We start from the raw sequence: 18,317 nt of genomic DNA, 5'->3' as shown, positions 1-18,317 counted from the left end.
CCATACTCATTACCCTCCCTCTCACCACACTTCTCATTGATTCAGCCACTCATTGTGTTCCTCCACGATTATAAGCCGTACTCATTAACCTCACTCTCCACACTGCCTGTGTATGTCTTTGTCTGTATCTCTCTATATCTACCTACGATGTCTGTCAAGCTGTCTGTCTATATTTTATCTTTGTTTATCTGTGTGTATCTGTCTGCCAGTCTCTGCGTCTGTTTGTCCGTCTCACCAGTTAGTAGTTTTAGGGGCAGAACCAGAGTGTAAATATTTTGCAGTGTCTTGTGTATATTTGTCTTCCAAGTAACCCTAGCCTCCACAGCGCCTGTCCGATAACGGTGAAGAACGGTGATTGAGTGGTAAATTTTTAACCCTCTCATGACCAGACAACCCAAGTATTTTATTCCAGCTAATGCCAGGCGATTTTACTCAGCTGAGGGAGCCATAAGAGCCTGAGAGTTAAGCTAGACTTCTGGCCCTCTTATGTAAATGATAACTCTCTTGCCAACCCAGCTTCAAGTTAATCTGTTGATATTTGACATCTCACAAACTATTTATGTCCTGTGAAGAACACCCAAGTAGTTTTTATTATTATTATTATTATTATTATTATTATTGCTGTCTTCAGACGATTTTTTTAGCACGGGATATTTTTCTACTGAATATATTAGAAAGGGCCCAAATCATCACTACGAAGTGCCACTTCAAGCTGGATATAATTGTTTAGGCCCTCTAGGGATAAAGGAAAGAAGCCAAACAGGCACAAGTTCAGATGCGGGAGCTTCACGGCCCTTAGGTTGATAACGTCGGTATGGTGTTGTGCAAGAGGGTGTTTGTGTGGTGTGATGTACCTAAAGTCTGTGGGAATGAGACACCTTGTGTACGATCATTACTTGTGGGAAACGCAAGGACATGCCCAAAGAGATGTTCTCGCATCTAAGTAAGAAACCTCTTGATAGCTACACTCATCCCCTGCAGTATTCTAAATGGATAGGAACATTGATTTTTTAAAACACTAAAACGACACCCATCTGGTTCTAAGGTCGCCCCAGCACAGCTAGGGAACTGCCAAATGCTCTGCTGTGCCTCTGTGTGTCATAATTACGGCATGACGCAGGTACCCGCACCTCTGACACACCCCAGTCATGCCCTAGGGCCAAGACGCACACCAGACACACAGACACACCACAAGTATCCCCCTCAACACCCCCCCCCCCTCTCCACCACCACGTTAGACATGGACCCGATCCTTTCAAGAAGGTACAGGGACAGAGTAAGTGAATGGGTGAGTGAGTGTCACGGTTAGGGATACACATTGGAATTGCCCTCTCTGTGGGTGCAGCATACTGTATGTCTTCATAGTGAAGATACTAACAAATGACATTATTGTAAAGGATGGGGTCTGCAGCTTCAATCCAGTATTTCTTCTGCTCTGGGCATCACGTTGGTGATGCTTATTAGTTTTATTATTATTATTATTATTACGGGGAGAGGGTCGTTTGTTAGAGTTTCATTTATCTGTCAAATAGTCGCTGGCTTAGGAAGTATAACTGGAAAGTGAAAACGTTCGTAGGAGCCGAATCTAACATTTCATATTTTTCTTTTTGCACAGGTGATATTGAAAAGTTATTTTAAAATGGCATCTGCAATATATATATATATATATATATATATATATATTTATTAGAAATGTGCTTGAAAGTTTGTGACATGCTCTTGGTAGCCGAAATAAGGTGATTCGAACTGTCCACTTTAGAAATGTAAACATTCTAGGTGGCATTAATCAACTCAACCACTCACCGGATGTTAGTAGGTTATTCATTACATAATACTGAGTTCTTATAGAGTGAATTTAACAAGGTATACCAGATAATCTACAAATAAATTTGTTTCATGAAAGCAAGTATCTCTGGTGAACATTTTTAATTATACTTAATGTCCGCGTCCCTAGCCATACGTGTACTTTGCAGTGTGAAGTAACAGAAGTTGAAGTAAGAAATTAACGTGCATCAATATTGTATTAGTATCAGTCAGTAAATTTATTGTAGGACTACATTTGTAACATTTGATATAAGAAAAAGGATAAAAGTAAGCATAGTATACCAGCTGAAAATGGATTTATTGCTCGGTTGTTTTTGGGTTCGGCCCATGACATTTTATTAGTGATATGTTGCTGACTGCTAATGGACGTCACAGAATATATTAAGAGAACGTATAAGGTTATGTTAAAGTACAATGCATTGCTTCTTTTTGTTTTCCTAAATGTTGGAAATGTATATCCACCAGACCACCATATGCTTTAGAAGTTCATTTTCAAGTGCCACCGGTAGTTTTTGTACTTATTGCATGGCAGTAAGCTTATGCAATGAGATGAATTTTATAAAATGCTGATGATTAAATATTTTATTGCTTGTAACTGAGGGGATTAAGTGATTTATTGATTCATGAGTATATCTGCATTTTTTTATGGGTACTATTATTGTCAGCAGCTTGATATTAAAGGCATGATAATTGGAAGGACAGTAAAGATCAGAGAAAATGTAAGTTTTATATACATATACTGGTGTGTGTATATATATATATATATATATATATATATATATATATATATATATATATATACTGGTGTGTGTGTGTGTGTGTGTATATATATATATATATATATATATATATATACTGGTGTGTGTGTGTGTGTATATATATATATATATATATATATATATATATATATATATATATATATATATATACTGGTGTGTGTGTGTGTATGTATATATATATATATATATATATATATATATATATATATATATATAATGTGTCTGACTTCTGGGCAAAGGCTTCAGAGCCTATGCCCAAGACCCAGTAGTCCTCCTACATACCACACGCCTCCACATATCACCACTTTGGCGTAACACCCACTTTCCATTCTTGATTACATGCTAGGGCTGCCTCATATAGGACTGGTGTTCTGGTATTAATGGGGGTATTTTTACATGTCAGCAGGTCTTCTGGTAGATCAGTAAAGTTTGCCTTTTATGAAATTCAGATCCTTAAACTGTTCCCTGCCCCAGCCAGGATTCAGACTTGGATCCATTAAGACTACAAGCCACCTTTCTTCCAATTCAGCCACCCCTTCCACTTTACACCAAACTCATGCTTGGGAAAACTGGTATGCCTGTAGGCCTAGCCACTTTTGTTCTGAGCAGCTCCTCTTTATAAACATCAGCTAGATACTGGGCTTAATTCCCATAGAATGTTCATGGTTGTTTACACTAGAAACTGCATGTCACAGAGAAGTTACCATACCAGTTCTTTTTCAAGATTCTGGTTAGGGTTGGAATAGTATCCTTATTCTCCTAGAACTGGGTGTTTGAATTGTAAGCTCGGTTTTTTCCATTCTTTGTGGTTTGAAATAAGTTAGAGAGGTTAGGGGGTCTGGGAAAGTGAAATCAGCTGTTTAGGTTTGTGGCAGAAGTGGATGTCAGAATTAAATTCATCACACAAAAAATCTCAGGAAAATTATTTTTAATCTTATATGGGAGTTTGGTGTAGGCCTAGGCTGAAATGTTAATAATTTACCAGTTTAGGTTTGAAAAGTGACCAGAGATGAGTGGCAGCTGTGAAAGGACAATATAGATGAAACCAAATCTTCCTCTAGAAGGATTTCCTCAGGGGTTACACAGTCATGGCAGAGTACCAGTACATTTCTTTGTGACTGTGATGGCAAGAATGGGAGACAAGGAAGTGATGATGGATGATATTTACTTTTCTGTAAGCTAATTATGTACTGGTATTATTGTTGACAGAAGCCAATGTCCTGCAAATGATGGTGAATGGGACTGACAGAGTGATTACTTTTTGCTGGATGAGATTTCCCTCTTGAATAGTTTCAGGTATGCTGAACCTCAGAAGGCATTGAGACAAAGTGATCCATTGGCAGGTGCCATGTGAGTTGTAACACAGAGCCATCCATAATGGGCAACTCTGCAGTGAAGGAAGTTGATGAGGAAAATCGTTCTTTGGACATATCTTGTAAGCTAACTCCTCAGCAGTATGTGAAGGTGAGCATTTGGCGTAGCTACTGTACAGTCATTCAGTTAAGTACTCTGATACAGTATCATTTCACTTCTGTGAATTGCTTTGATCTTGACTGAGTTGTGCTGTTGACATTTTATCTGAATGAAAGGTATCATCTCTTGTAGTTGTGATGTTATGTAGGTATTTGGCTACTTTGTATCATTCAGTGGTAATAGGTGGTGGTGACCATACCCACTCACTTGATGTAATGCTGCCAACTTCCTCCTTCACCTTTATCATTCTTTTTTGTGTTTTCCCTCCTCTCTTGCTATTTTTCCTACCTTTTGTGTCACTTTTTATTACTCTTCTTTCCTTTTCTGGTGGCTTTACATTGAGTGATAAGCTTAATGGTTTCATGTAAGCCAGGAAACCATTTATAACACACGGTGGTAACCATATACCCAACCCATGTGTGTTCCCTACCTGTCAGCAAGTGGATTGGCGAAGAGTCAGTGCCCTTCCTGTAAAATAACCGACTCATTGACAAACAGCCACCCCTTACAGGATTATGCCATCTGGCTATTGATAGATAGCATCATTCAAAAATTAGCTTAGAGTATAATATGACGTTGCTACTCCTCGCCCTGCCCTAGGATGGGAAAGGAGGTCTGGATGATGATGATGATGGTACAATCAGTAAAGTAAAATTATGTTACTGTGTCTAAATATCAGAGCTGCACCTGTTACTAAAATACCGGTAGGTGAGAGATCATGTAATATTTATGGTATATTCCAGTAAGATGTACTTTACATTTACTTATTTAACATCTACAGCATGTTTCTGGAGATTTCATTGATGGTTGCTTGGCAGCACTACCATGGGAGATTTACTACAATACTGTCTCCCTGTATGAAAAAGTTAATGCCAGCTTTAACTTCATAAATGAGGCAAGTGTTGCTGGTATTTTACCAGTATAATATGTATTTTTAAATATTTGTGTGTGCCACTCAGGAAATTAAACCAGTCTGAACATACACTTGAAAGAGCATATGTTTCACAAGTTGCATAGAATCTCATATATCATAATTATAGCAGGGAAGTGGATCCACGTGTGTACACGCATATATGGCTGGTAACCCATGTATGGTCAGGGACAAGTGTGTCCCAACAAATCTGTTCTAGTGTATGCATTCAGCTCTTAGGGATATTCCATGAATTTCTCCCCCCCCTCATCACATCAGAAAGAATTATTAATGGGCAGAGGAACAAACCAAGCATCACTCAGCATGGGAATAGTCAGCAGGGTGTAGGGAAAAGAAAGGGAAGTGAAATATTAGGCAAACCTTTGTCTCAAACTCTACCTGTGTTGTAGTGCCAGACTGGAGAGAATGTTGTTTGGAGAAGAGTCAGTTTCAGTGTTGTGTGACTGCTTCTCTCTCATTATGTGTAGACTTTTAATGCCTTTACTCCAGTGACCTATGTTTCTCATTACACTTGTTCTCACCAGACAGTTTTCTTTATCTTTGGAGAGACTTCATGTAACATCATTTAACTTCTTTACTATGTCTCCTGCAATTTGAATGAACTCAGAGAATAACAGAATATGCATCATTGCAAGGGGTTAACTGAGACGTTGATTACCGGTACCTCTAAATGTTAGAGCTCAAAGTTGCTCAAGAGTGGAGGTTTTCTAGAGCTATGGATCAGCTCAGTCAGTCAGTTGTTGTTGTTGTTGTTGTTGTGTGGCAAAGCAGACATGTCAACCATAGGTAAGCAACTGCTTCAGTGCAGTAGTCATACAGATACAGTACATAAGCTGTGTAGGGATCCAATTCTTCCTTGTGGTGGACAGTGCCTTGTCATGTGTGAACCAGGATCCTTCCCTTTGTCTGGATGCATGGAAATATGAGGAGGTTTTGCTCCTGTTTGTACACCACAGCTGATCCATCCAGAGTCCAGAGTGCACAGCACCACCACATCAGCACCAAACAAGTGCCTCGAGCGAGAAATGAAATAATGATTTTGAGATTGTACATAGCAAATCCTTTAAGCCTTTCGAACTGATGACTTTTTTTTTTTCCCCTCTTAGGTTGTTTTTGCTACCTCCCTATGACTTTGTTAACTTTGGAGTACCATAACCATTTGAGTGATGGGATAAGAAAGTCTTAGTTAACCACCTCACAGCGTGAGGTCTCTTCCTGAGCAGAATAAAATCATCAGGTGGTAGGAAGAATGAAATAAAAATATATCATCAGATTTAAGGTGTTAATTGATACTGATGTATATTAAGCAGCTGAACTAGTGAGTCGCATTTTTGCAGCATTTTCAAGTCAAGACCATCTTGATATCCATTCTGACTGATACTGAGTTTCAAGTGTGTGTCGCAAAAATGGGTCGGCAAGATTGTAGGCTACTGCCTTCCTCAGAGCTATCTATAAACATTCGTTCTTGTGCCATGTGGCTGCCTTGGGATATTTTCTGCAAGTAGAGGTATTAAATGATATTGTCATGTGACCAACCAGATGAGGCTTTTGCTTGAAATTTTGACTTCGTATGAAAGAGCAGCTGCATCATTGTTGAACACATGGTAAAACCGTCAAAATCCTCAAGACCCTCACATTGTGTTAACATTAGGGAAAAGCCAGAGTAGAATTGCTCTGGGGCCTGCAGCGAGGCTCGTTTCAAACAGTTCACAGTAAAAAGTAACTAGCCGTGTCAAAAAACCTTATATGGAACCACTTTCATGTCTCAGTGGGCTTAAATGAAGAACTTTTACTAAAGTTGCTGCTAGATTGTGCCACCACAGGTGTCAGCTAGCAGCAAATTTGGAGTCTCCATGTCAAATAAACTTATATGGGACCACATGTATGTCTCAATAGGCCATAAGCTCTTTCTTCTTCTCTATCAAGTTTGGCTCAACTTTGATAGCACTGGGTTTGTTTACAAAATGGGAAGCCACTATCGGTCAAAATACCTCAGAAAGAACCTTGACCAGTCTTGACTAGTCATTCTCAAACTTCAAAATTGTTTTGACTGTTGGTGCTCACGAAAACGGTTATAAGCACGATAGTCAACATTCGATATCAAGATTAGTCAAAATATCTTGACTTTTAACGTTGCAAGAACGCGGCTCTAATTAAGTACACTGCTTCAGGATCACAGATAAGTTGAATTTATAGTTAACCTTTTTAACCTGAAAATATTTATTGTATTATTGCTGCTACAATACTTGACAATTATGTTCACCCATGGGATGACTTTTCAGACTGGAGGGAGAGGTTAGACACTATATAGTCTTTATTAACCCCTTCACTTTTATACATAATTCAAAAGCTGAATAAAATCTTCTGAACCTGATAATAATGTAAATATTATTTCATTGGGTTCAAGCGGTTCATAATTGGTTCTGATTTTATATGTATTAGCTCAGGATATCTCTGTACTTCTTCAAGATACCAGAAATCTTTATATACTGTAATAAGTACGGTGATATTGATTTTATATGGGCTAGTGAAACATATCAATGTACTTTCCTTCAAGATGCCAGAGAAGTTGATGTATGACTCAGCATTGATTTTATGAACAGTAGCTTACCGTAGTGGTAGGTGGTGGCGACCATCATCCACTCACTTGATGTAGTGCTGCCTACTTCTTCCTTAGGCTTTATCATTCTTTTTCTGTGCCTACCGTCCTCTCTTCCTGTTCCTCCCATCTATCCTGTCACTACTTATTGCTTTTCTTTCCATTACAGGTGGCTTTACATTGAGTGACAAGCCAAATGGTTTCCTGTAAGCCTAGAAACCATTTACAACGCTGGATGGTAACCATATAACCAAACCATACGTGCTTCCTACGTGTCAAGTGGGTTGGTGGAGGGTTAGTGCCCTCCTTGTAAAACAAATAACTCAGAGTCAAATGGCCACCCCGTACGGGATTATGGCGTCTGGCAATGGATAGATAGATTGATAGATAGCTTACCATATCTCTACGTAATCTTTCAAGATTCCCAGGCAGTTGATGTGTTGATTTCATTTCCAGTTACAGTACTAATCATATCTCTGTACACTTCTTCAAGATCCCAGAGGAGGGATTAAGGTGTCTGACTGTAGGTGAACAGTGAGACATATTCTACTTGATAGCTAAGCATATCTCACTGCCCCTCTCCAAGATCCCCGAGGAGTTGAGTCTACATGTGCCTCATCTTCGCAGCCTTAACCTCTCTCATAACCAACTGACGACCCTACCAGCCTCCTTCCACCTCCTTCTCCACCTGCGCTCCCTTGACCTCTCTCACAACCGGTTGCGGACATTACCAGACTCTCTCACCCGTCTTCCCCAGCTGCACACACTGAACCTCGCCAGTAATGCTCTCACAGAACTTCCACCAACCATCTCTAGACTGTACTGTGTGAGTGTTGTGTGATGTCTGTTTTGTGGATCATCCCCTTTTGCCTAGGGATGTCTTGTATTTTTGTGCTCTCCATTTTTTTTTTTTTTTTTTAATATAATACAGTAAATAGCTAAGGATAGACTTTTTGTACCAGAGAGATTGGATGTAGCCTTAGTCAGCTACTTCTCTACTTGAGACCTCTCCAAAACTTAGTAGCATCATCTGGTAGCTGTAAGAATTAAAAAATGGAAGGAGGGGTTTGAGGAAAGTCCATTTCTGAGCTATTGAGATTTGTAAGTATTTAGATGTTAGACAGTAAATGGTCCACAGCTTTTGTATGATTTCGAAACATATGTACTACTGGCACTTAGGATTTACTGGTGTTTTGACAATTTTTTTTTTTTTTTTTTTACCCTTCGTACATTCAAACTGGATGTGTAAAAAAAATGTGTTTTATATATCATAGATAGTTGGATTTCTTTTTTTACTAAATATTTTGCCAAATGGAAAGGCGTGTCTAGTTAGATTATATATTATGAATACTGGTATTTTAAGCAGTCATGACTATACAGTACAGAACAGAAACTGGAAGCTTAGACATCACTGCAACTTGACCTTCTCTTGTTTGTTTCCAGTTTAGCTTATTCTCTCACCCTCCGTACTTCATTCACTTTCTTCCTGTCACCCTTCTAGCCTTTCAAGTGACCATTTTTTATTTTTTATTGTAACCAAGTCCTTCAATCTTCCTCCATGTGGCTACAGCTGAGAAAATTAAATGTGTCTGACAACCAACTGCGGTCACTGCCAGGGAGCTTGACAGAATTGCCAGACTTGAGTGTTATAGTCACTCGTGGCAACAACTTAATACATCCACCTCAAGCCATCTGCGACACTGGTTCACAAGCCACTCTGCACTTCCTCAGGGAGCGACACTCTCCTCCACCACAGCCAAGGTTACATTTCCATCTATCCATTGCTCATCCACTTTTTTTTTTTTTTTTTTTTTTTTTACCTCATCAAGAGCGTAAAGGCCAAGGACTAGGTTGCTCAATAGATGTTTTCAATGTGAGTGACCATTCATTCATTCCATTTTGGTGTTATATTAGCAGTAAATCCCAGCCAACACTCATTCTTTAAACCATTATGGGCCATATCAGGTTGGAGCACCTTAACCTACTTAACCACCTGGCATTTGTTCAGTACAGTATATGGTTACCATCCAACCTCGGAAATCATATCCCAGATTACAGAAGAACATTTGGCTTGTCAGGCAGTGCTGAGTTACCTAAATGTAGCACTGTATTGACTTGGATCTATGAAAAAAATGTTGAATACTCTTTTGTTTTGTTATATGTATATTGGTTACCCTTAACCTCTTTGTCATGATAACGTACTCTGTATGTAATTTCTAGGTTAAAGGAGTATTTGAGGACATACTATTTTCAGGACATCAAAGTTAGTGCATTCCTATGGGGATAGCAGAGGGCTGTTTAAAGCTTCCTAGCTCCTCCTCGTGCTACTTTGATATGGTACTGGTGGGAAGAGAAGCTCGTGGTGAAGTAGAATGGGTTATGCTTGTGGCGAAGGGGTTAAATGTTTCTGATTACAGTAGCCTAGCCTTGGGTCCCTACAACTCACAAGAGGTAATGTGGGTTTGGTTGTTACCATTCTCCATGTTAAGGTATAGTACAGGTATAACTTCATGTTACTATTTTGGCAAAACTAATTTCAGGTAAGTATAGATGTCATTTTCTGGATGGCCATACTATGATAGTCTGCCATACTGTACAGGCAGTCCATGCTGTATGTCACAGATGTGTTCCAGACTTGTCCCAATATTTGCCTTGCAGTTAAAGCTGTATATTCAGGGGGAAACTGACAATTCAGCTATATAAATGGAATTTTTGTAAGACTTACTTTACAGTGAGCACTCACTTAAAGTCAAGGATGTGTATTGGGAAAATGTCTGTTAAAGCGATGCTTCTGGTTCATGATTGAATGGTTAAAAGCAGAAAAAAGAAAAAAAATACATGACCACTGTAATTCTACATTGAATCACAAGCAACTTTTCAACCATCCATCCATCATCCAATCCTATGCCACCCTATGAGGAGCATAGGAGCCTGGGGCTAGGCAAGTTGGTCCTAACATTTAAGATGAGACTGACCAGCCTTAGTCATCCCCGAGTGGCATTACATGAGCAATAACCTACATAGGCTTAATCCAATTGGAGCACCTTAATTACCCACTAAACCACCAGGCGCCATAATTTGGTTATATGGTTACCACCCAGTGTAGTAAATGGTTTCCTGGTGTACAGGAAACCATTTTACTTGTCACTCAGTGTAGTGTCACCCATAGGCAGAAGGAAGAGGAAAGAATGAAGGAAAAAAGACAGAAGAGGGAGTGTAAAGTCACCTGTAGGCAGAAGGAAGAGGAAAGAATGAAGGAAAAAAAGACAGAAGAGGGAGTGTAAAGTCACCTGTAGGCAGAAGGAAAAGGAAAGAATGAAGGAAAGACAGAAGAGGAAGGAAGGAAGAGAGGAAAGGGCAGACACCCTGAGCAGCTACATTGAGTGAGTGAATTAAGTGAAGAAAAGGTGTTAATTCATCAGCAACTCAACCCATTGGTTGTGGCATGCCTGTCAGGCATGACATGAGTGGTTCAGAAAATTTGAGAAAAACATTCTCAGTTCACTTCAAGAATGTCTATGGATGTATATACCCTACAGTAATAAAAATTCATACATTATGAAGTGCTGCTCAGAAGTTCCAGAAATTTGAAAGCAGGGCAGAAACCGCTCGTCATCTGGTGTGTGGATGCCGGGTGACAGTGCACACACCCTTTGTTTGTTAGTGAGTCAAGTGGCATTGTGCAGGGTGGATGCGTTTGCTGCATGTTTGTGTTTTTTTATCATTCTGTGTGGGTTAGTTTGCAAATTTTGTAATCTCAAAAATGGAGGATGTGAAAGAGCAACGTGTGTGCATTAATTTTATGTGAAACTCAGGAAGAATGCTTTAGATACTCATAAAATGTTAAAACAGACATTTGGTGACAATACTTTGGGAGTTACACAAACCAAAGACTGGTTTAAGCGTTTTAAAAACGGAAGAACGTTAACGGATGACAAGCTCATTCTGGTCATCCTTCCACCAGTTCAGCTCCTGACAGTGTGGCCAGAGTTCATGCAGCCGTCCTCCAAGATCACAGGAGGACAATGCACAATGTTTGTGACATTGTTGACACGTCATATTGAACATGCCAACACATTTTGTCTGGTGATGTGAGGTGAAAACGTCCAGACAAGTTGCGCACAAACAAATGAGTGCCTCATCATGACAATGCACCCATTCACCCAGCCCTTGTTCAGCACTTTTTAGCATCAAAAAACATGTTGGTTGTTTCCTATCCCCCATACTCACCAGATTTGGCTCCCTGTGATTTTATGCTCTTTCTGAAAATAAAATCCAGCTGAAAGGTCTATGATTTGACACTATTGAGGAGAACCAAGAGAAAATCGCAAAAGGTCCCGAACAAGCTGATGCTCAAGGGCTTCCAGAACGCATTCCAGTCGTGGGAGATGTGTTGGGATCGATGTTTGCATGCTCAAGGAGACTACTTTGAAGGGGACAGTGGTAATTAAGACTTGACCTAAGTTTTTTCCTTCTTTAGTCAAACTTTGGGAACTTTTGGGTAGCATCTCATGTTTCTGTTTGCAAATGAAAGAAACTGGAAGGCCCTAAGTGCCCCTGGTTATGTGATCTGTATTCGCTTCAAGAATGTTTATAAATGCACATACCCCACAGTAATGAAAATTCATACATTATTTCTGTTTGCACATGAAACAGACTGGAAAACCCTAAATGCCCCCATATTTTTGGTCATTGGAGAAAGATTTCAGCAGCTAGCTCCTTGGCAGATGGGAAATGGCCACCACCAACCACTGCTGTAGGCAGAGGTTGTGTCCCTCCAGTCTGGCCACTGATCAGACATAAAAGATGTGCACCATGCCATAACAAAACATGGGAAACATGAAAAATTAAACTAGTTTGTGGAAAGTACGTCTCAAGCTAATGGAAATGTTTTCTGAAGGGCATGTTGCTGCTAAAGAGATTAATAGTGAAGCAGCTTTAAATTAGGACCAGCAGTAATTGCAGAGAGTAGTATACTGTGAGGACTGACCATACTTCACTTTCCTCAGTATGGGAAGAACAGGTGTATTTGTGCGTGTACGGGGACAGCAGGTAGCAGCCAGTGTCAACAACCCTGAGTCAGCTAGTGTGGAGTATCGACAAGCTCAGAATACAGCACGCACCAGCAAGCGCAAGTGTCCCCTTATGCCACCAGCTTCTGCTTCATCCCTAACCTCGGATCAGCTGACAGACATGTTGCTTGGTTAGTGTAAAAGCTCATTTGCTATATATCAGCACATTCAGTATATTTCCTTCTTGTTGCTACCAGACAACTTTAGTGTAGGAATGGCCTTTAATGGTGAAGAGTTTAATGAAGGATGTATGTATCCCCATTTGATTGAAGCTGAAGAAAATCAAGTGGAGGTAATAGTAGCCGCATCCTGAGGCTCATCTGGACATGAACCCAGTTGACTGCAAGAAATTGACCACTGCAGCTGGGCACTTCCAAAGGTCTTTTGTTTTAGCTAATGTTTTGTGATAGTGAGGTGCATGAAGTGATTGTGTTGTATTTTGTGTTGGTACTTAAGCAAGAATGAGAGATAGCAAAAGTAAACTATAAAAGATGTCCTTTTGCTGAGAAGGGTTAAGGATTGCAGTGTTATGTAATTGTCATTACCAGTATTTTATGAGCCATGTTTTAGGTGACTGAAAACTGTACCACCCTTTTTCTTAGTAGTTTATATCTCTAGTTCACACTGATATACTGTACTCTGTTATGCTATTTTTACTCTTGGTACCAACATAGAATACACTGTTTAGTATAGTGATAACTTTCACTTTCAGTGGCATATTTTTGTACTTTATTCTTGCTACCTTCAGACAGTGTTGTTCACCTTAGGACAGCCTTTTTTTACTGGAGGGGTTAGGTATAGCCTTAACACACTGACTGTTAGAAATATTTCCGAAGTTGAGTAAAATCGCCTGAAAGTAGGAATAATAAATTAGAAAGTACATCCTCATTGCAAAGGGATTATCTATACATGAAATATAAACATAAACATTTATTTATGAGAACCACTCTGCATAAAAGTTTGCAGTTTCTGAGGAGCCTGTAATGATATGTTGCTTTGATATCTTCCAGACCTACTGTTCAACAATCCTTTAAGTCATGTGGCTAATGTGTTAATGATGGCCCTGCTTCAATGGAAACTGTGTAAGTGGGCCCCTTCATTCCATTTTAGTAAAGCCAATTTGTTAACCAAATACAGTACATCCCCACAGTATGCGAGTTCCGAGTACACGATCCCCCTTGTATGTGAGGACCAGTTTTTTGTGTGTGTGTGTGTATTTTTTATTAGTACGTGAATTGAACTCTTGGAAGCGAGACAGGCAGCGAAGAGTGGCCCAAATCCGGGGTTACCCTGTGTTTGCAACAGTGCCCCCCCAAGAAGCGATAACGGGTGAAGGTGAGCAGCCTTATTCTTGTTGATTTAGTTAAGCCATATCCATGTTGATTTACCTAGTAAAGCCATAATCTTGTTGGTTTACTTTATCCTAGGTAATATGCCTTAGCTGGTTTCCCTGTATAGTACAATACTTAGGTCAGAAAGGCATTTCAAGGGTTGCCCATGAAGGGGGAGTGCCACCCATATGTAATTTTTCCCGTAAGTTTATGTATTCACAGTAGGCGAATTCCTAGTATGCGACGTCCTCTGCCGCCCATATAGGTGCGTACTATGGGGATGTACTATACTTAGCCTGATAACCCAACTTACATACAGTCACGACCCAGTATACAGCAGTCTGGTATGCAGTTGAGCGCCGTAATGACCGATGGAAATGTATACTCAGTTTTGGATTAATAGTAACGAAAATTGTGTACGATTTTTGTGTGACCACGTACGACGATCTTGCATGGATGTGTACTGCCCATGCAAACTGACGGTCACATGTTTGAACCAAGATGGCTACCCCATTTTTACATGTGCCTCAAAACACTATTGCAGTGTGCAATATTAAGTGGAGAGAGAACTTTTTTGTATGAATACTGAAACGTGATTTGGAAAACGCTGCATCACTCTCCCACCACCTCATCACATTGCATTCCTGCTGCCTCATCACATTGGTCCCCACCCACCACACCACTGCACTCACCCCCAACCCCACTACTATGCTCTCCTCACCACTTATCACCTCTTCCTGATGACTTGGATGATCACCCAGGCTCCCCAGCTGTGCCCAAGCCTTTGGAGGGTACCCTTGGTGATGACTCGGATTGGCCCACAACATTCTTTAGATGGGTGGCAGAAATTTTTTTTAAGATTTTAGGTTAGGTTAGGTGGCACTTGACCCCCAAGGTATCCCCATAAAACCCATGTTCAGTCGACATCAATTTATCAGTATGTGATCAGTTCCTACTTGACATAACCCAGTGATAAACTGAGTCATGACTGTACTGTTATGCCTTCTAAGGACATACCCTTCTATATGGAGACAATATTGAGAGAAATGAGACATTAACACCATGACATAAAAGACGTTTAAAGGAGCATTATGTTAAACTTTCAAGTTTGGCTGCAATATTCCCTCTATAAGCCATATATGGCCTCAACTTGCCTACTGAGATGCATTCTGCAGACATGACATACTATGTTGTAATGGCTCTTGTCCCATCTGAATTTAAACCAAGTTGACTGCGTGTTGAAGTTGCCCATCTCTTGTAGTCCACCATCCTCCTTTTAGGGGATAGAGGAGGAGTCGAGGGATGTTTGTAATTGTATAAGCAGACAACTAAGTTATATGGTTATGTTGGTGCCACTGTGGGAGGCCTTCCCACTCTGGCACCATACCCTGCTATGCAGAGGTAAAACAGACATAAGACAGTGACTCTAAAGAGGTTTAATGCAACAAATACCAAAGTATCTTGGTTATACATCTGTACTAATCTGTGTCTGTGGTGACAGCATCACGTAGGTACATGATGAATGTGTCATGTTTGGGTTGACTGCTTAAATGGGAAAAACATAAGTGGGATACTTATAACTCAAGGGGTCAATGTTGTGATATGTACACTTTTATCAGTATCATCATCATCGTCATCATCATCATCATCCAATCCTACATTGCCCCATGAGGAGCATAGGAGCCCGGGGCTAGGCAAGTTGGTCCTGACATTTAAGATGAGAGTGACCAGCCTCACTCATCCCTGAGTGGCATTACCTGAGCAAGAAACCCTGACCATCCCTTGGATATAAACCTTCACCGGTTCAATCCGATTGGAGTGATGTAATTACCCACTAAACCATCATGCGCCATAATTTGGTCATATGGTAACCACCCAGCATAGTAAATGGTTTCCTGGTGTACAGGAAACCATTTGGCGTGTAACTCAGTATTGAGTCACCCAAAGGCAGAAGGAAGAGGAAAGAATGAAGGAAAGAAAGACTCAAGAGGGAGCGGGAAGTCACCCTTAGGCAGAAGGAAGAGGAAAGAGTGAAGGAAAGAAAGACAGAAGAGGATGGAAGGAAGGAAGGATGGAAGAGGGGAAAGAGCAGACACCTGAGAGCAACACTACATTGAGTGAGTGGATGGTGAGCGCCCCCATAAAATATAATAATGTATGCTGCTTTTAAAATTTCAGGATTGTTTTATGGGTTGGCTATTGGAGATGCTATGGGTCTGGGGACCGAGGCCCTGACAGTCGATGAGTGTGCCTTTCACTATGATCCTGACACCATATCACTGGAGGACAGGGTGCGTGATTATCTTCGTGTCCACTTTGCACCCAACGACTGGTCTTCGGGAACTGATGTGGTGGTAAGTATTGTGTATCCAGATTTGTTATTCTAAGTTAATACTAACCAAAGGATTGGAAGTCAGGTATAGCAGTTCCCTTGTGCAAGATGAAAAGGCAAAGAGTATTGTTTGACACTTATAATAGTATTTGTCTTCTCAGTTTAGTGGGAGAAGAGGAAGAAAAACCAGGAAATGGTAGGAGAGGAATAAGTTTTTTTTAAGCAGGAGAGATCAGGGAAGACAGTATCTTCATTATGAGATGTATAATAGAAAAATATTTTTGGAAGTGGAGAGGTAGTATGCTGCCTTCATGGAGTTGGAGAATGTATAAGGGCAGACAGAGAATGTGAAAGGTCCTGAGAATATATGGAATAGATGAGATATTCTTTATTGCTGTTAAGAGTATGTATGAGGATTCAGAGGCAATATACAGGATGCACATGTATCTCCCATTTCAACTTACACCTGAAGAGAACCCAAGTTGGACCAGTTGTATTTTCCCAGAAAACAGTGTTTCCAAGTGCAGGTGTATTTCTAGCATTTGACCTTTTCATCACACTGATATCAGGACACACACACTTTTTTTTTTTTTTTTTTTTTCAAGAGGAAATGCTTTTTCTGTACTGTATTCCATATAATGAAAAGTGAAAAAGGTTAACCTTTCTTCCTGTAAGGTGCTTCCATAATGTTGTAACGAAAGGAAATTGAATACCTGGCCATGCAAGAACTTTTGATTTTTTTTTTTTTTTTATATCAGATGTTAATTTATTTAAAGTTGTAGAGGTTAGAGTAAGAATTTAGGTTACATTAAGCTTAGAGTATAGTTTAGTGCAGTACTGTTAATTTCATGGTACTGTTTACATGATAGCCTCATGCTTACGTTCATTTCTGTACTTACAGCTGCTGCTACTGGAGTCTGTTATGCGCTGGGGTGGTGTAGTAGATGAACTCGAATTTGGGAGTGCAGTGGGGCGATGGCTTACACTTGGCATAGAGGCACTTGATACTCAACCTGGTCATCCACTGTCACCCTACACTCTTAAAGTTAGTCTTCACCGCGCCAATCATCACTTAGTTTGCTCATTATTTTAAGTTTCATATTATAATGCCTTCATGGTCTTGCAGCAATTAACATTTTAACTATGTAAGTTCCAATAGTTCTTCTGTCCTGTATTATTGCCTATGGTTTAGATGATACAGACAGTGGTGTCATATCAAGGGCTCTTTATCATGGCAGACATCCTTTATTGCATTACAGTAAGGGTAAAATGGAATTGATTTTGGCTGTGACTGACCTAGAATTAGAGAAAGTCGTTCTTGTAAATCACCTTATAATTTTGATGTTCTATATTACTAAGTTTAGCAAAGTAAAATGAAGAAAAAGCCCCCATTATCTCCTTCAGTTTGTTGATGTATTTCGTAATTTTCTCTTGCTACTCCCAGATGCTTTTATTCCTCTTAGGAGAGACTTTTCATACTAGAGGAGTTAGATACACTATAGCTTTCGTTAACCCCTTCAGTACAAGAACTTTAAATTCTAAATCCTCATTTATACTTTCAGAGGAATGTTTATAAAAATGCCCAGTAGCTGTGGTAATCCAGGGATAATAAGTACCCTGTGAAAGACTCACTTCAACAGAAAATATGGAAAGGCCTTGCCCATTTCGTAAATTCAACGAATTAATGATTCGTGATGACACAGAGGCATCTGAGAGTGATGTTGACACCACTTTCATTGTCTCCTCACTGAACTTTGAGGGGTTTTTGAGGGACGTTTATGAGAAGGAAGTGGCACAGAGGTAGTAGCATGAGGCAGCAACACATTTGCATCATGCTAAGAGGCTGTAGCCCGTCTCAAGCCTTAGAACCTTTACCCCCATGCCCCAGTCATTTTTCCCAGAATCCAGTTCAGCCATAGCGGCCCAAAGTTGCAAGCGGCCGAATCACCGTATTGCCAAAATGTTGGTTAGGTTAG

General features: G+C 40.1%; 1 protein-coding gene across 1 annotated transcript in view; it reads left to right on the top strand.

Moving 5' to 3' along the window:
• Positions 1 to 1,945: 1,945 nt before the first annotated feature.
• The window catches only part of LOC145408226 (uncharacterized), a 35,214-nt gene continuing 18,842 nt past the window's right edge, over positions 1,946 to 18,317 (top strand). The window contains exons 1-8 of the mRNA XM_080278982.1: positions 1,946 to 1,994; positions 3,947 to 4,067; positions 4,858 to 4,971; positions 8,193 to 8,432; positions 9,177 to 9,367; positions 12,616 to 12,809; positions 16,188 to 16,363; positions 17,243 to 17,386. Coding sequence (XP_080135108.1) covers positions 3,981 to 4,067; positions 4,858 to 4,971; positions 8,193 to 8,432; positions 9,177 to 9,367; positions 12,616 to 12,809; positions 16,188 to 16,363; positions 17,243 to 17,386 — 1,146 coding nt within the window. The 5' untranslated portion in view covers positions 1,946 to 1,994; positions 3,947 to 3,980. The remainder of the gene's footprint in view (positions 1,995 to 3,946; positions 4,068 to 4,857; positions 4,972 to 8,192; positions 8,433 to 9,176; positions 9,368 to 12,615; positions 12,810 to 16,187; positions 16,364 to 17,242; positions 17,387 to 18,317) is intronic.

Source organism: Coenobita brevimanus, chromosome 76, assembly GCF_032717465.1.
Source record: "Coenobita brevimanus isolate Jiangsu-jjx chromosome 76, ASM3271746v2, whole genome shotgun sequence".
Lineage (NCBI taxonomy): Eukaryota > Metazoa > Arthropoda > Malacostraca > Decapoda > Coenobitidae > Coenobita > Coenobita brevimanus.
The sequence above is the reverse complement of the archived record's forward strand: the minus strand, read 5'-3'. Positions and strand labels throughout refer to the sequence as shown.